The 1875-nt window shown below is 49.8% G+C and overlaps 1 protein-coding gene across 1 annotated transcript in view; it reads left to right on the top strand.

Moving 5' to 3' along the window:
- Positions 1 to 1875, top strand: part of PLAUR (plasminogen activator, urokinase receptor) — a 38074-nt gene that overhangs the window by 14287 nt on the left and 21912 nt on the right. The window contains exon 3 of the mRNA XM_011997708.1: positions 699 to 842. Coding sequence (XP_011853098.1) covers positions 699 to 842 — 144 coding nt within the window. The remainder of the gene's footprint in view (positions 1 to 698; positions 843 to 1875) is intronic.

Genomic DNA, 1875 nt, shown 5'->3' with positions numbered 1-1875 from the left:
TTGAGATGGAGTCTCAATCTATCGCCCAGGCTGGAGTGCGGTGGTGCAGTCTCAGCTCACTGCAGCCTCTGCCTCCCGTGTTCAAGTGATTCTTCTGTTTCAGCCTCCCAGGTAACTGGGACTACAGGTGCCCGCCACCACACCTGGTGTTTTTTGCATTTTTGCAAAATGCAAAAAACATTTTGGTAAAGACGGGGTTTCACTGTGTTAGCCAGGATGATCTCGATCTTCTGACCTCGTGATCTGCCCACCTTGGCTTCCCAGTGCTGGGATTACAGGCATGAGCCACCTGGCCGATACCTTGTCTCTTAAAACATTAATTAATTATTAGCCAAGTGTGATGGCCTGTGCCTGTAGTCCCAGCTGCTTGGGAGGCTGAGGCAGGAGAATCGCCTGAATCCATGAGGCAGAGGTTGTAGTGAGCTGAGATCTTGCGACTGCACTCCAGCCTGGGTGACAGAGCAAGACCCTGTCTCCCGGAAAAAAAAAATAATAATAATAGTTAAAATAGAGCAGGCTCCTTGTTGGAATGGGGGTAGAGTCAAGGTTAACTCTAGAAAAAGACAGAGTTGGACTCAAACAAGAGGCGAGGCCTACCAAAAATCAGCCCTGGGAGCGGGTGACCTTGAGACCAGGACTGTCAGAGACTGGTTGGGCTGAGAGGAGCCTCTGTGGTAATGAAGATCCCCTCTTCGCAGAAGGGGAAGAACTGGAGCTGGTGAAGAAAAGCTGTACCCACTCAGAGAAGACCAACAGGACCATGAGCTATCGGACTGGCTTGAAGATCACCAGCCTTACCGAGGTTGTGTGTGGGTTAGACTTGTGCAACCAGGGCAACTCTGGTGAGTACGGCAGCCCTTGCCATCCCCAACCCCAAGCCATGTCCAGCTCAACCTCATCATCATCCCAATCCTACTCTTAACTTTACATTAGCCAAACCCCAACTCCATGCCTTATCCAAGTCCCAACCCCAACCCAACCCATCTCTAGCTCAGCCCCATCCCCAACCCATTCTTGACCCAATATCCAACCCCAACTCAGCTTCACCTTCAATCCTATCCCCGATTTCATGTTACCCCAACACTGTTCCCAACTCAAACTCAGCCCTGTTCCAAACACAGTTCCAGCCCCATCCCCAAATCAACCCCATCCCCATCTCAGACTATCCAAATCCCCACCCCAATGACACAATTACTTTCATCTTTAACCCAATCCCCATCCTGCATGTTTGTATGTGTGGTTGTTAGGTATAACTTGCAACTCTGCCCTCAAGCTCACACGCGTGCATGAGACATAGATGAGACGTCTCAGTGATGTTTGTCCATCTGACTGGGCAGGAGATGGTCCTACCCAATCCATTGGGATGGGAGATGGTCCAAGCAATAGATGCTGAGGGGCCAGGATTCAAGCAAAGACTTGATGTTCTTAAGGGAAGTCAAAAGAGGGGAGGATTAAATGGGCCACGGTAGGCTGGGAGAATCCTCTGCAATAGATGGTCTCTGGCTTGGGCAGTGAAAAAAAAAAAATGTGAGGAAATGTCCATAACAGGCTGGATGTGGTGGCTCACACCTGTAATCCAAGCACTTTGCGAGACCAAGGCGGGAGAACTGCTTGAGCCCAGGAGTTTAAGACCAGCCTGGGCAACATAGTGAGACCCAGTTTCTGCAAAAAATAAACAAAAAGTAGCCGGACATAGCGGTACACACTTGTAGTCCTAGCTATTCAGGAGGCTAAGGTGGAAGGATTACTTGAGCCTGGCAGATCAAGGCTGTAGTGAGCTGTGATCATGCCATTGCACTCCAGCCTGGGCAACAGAGTGAGACCCTGTCAGAAAGGAAAGAAGAAAGAAAGAAAGAGAGACAGAAAGAGAGAAAG

The sequence above is a fragment of the Mandrillus leucophaeus genome, unplaced genomic scaffold, assembly GCF_000951045.1.
Source record: "Mandrillus leucophaeus isolate KB7577 unplaced genomic scaffold, Mleu.le_1.0 Scaffold546, whole genome shotgun sequence".
In the NCBI taxonomy this organism is placed as follows: Eukaryota; Metazoa; Chordata; class Mammalia; order Primates; family Cercopithecidae; genus Mandrillus; species Mandrillus leucophaeus.
This window is presented reverse-complemented; position numbering and strand designations above follow the sequence as displayed.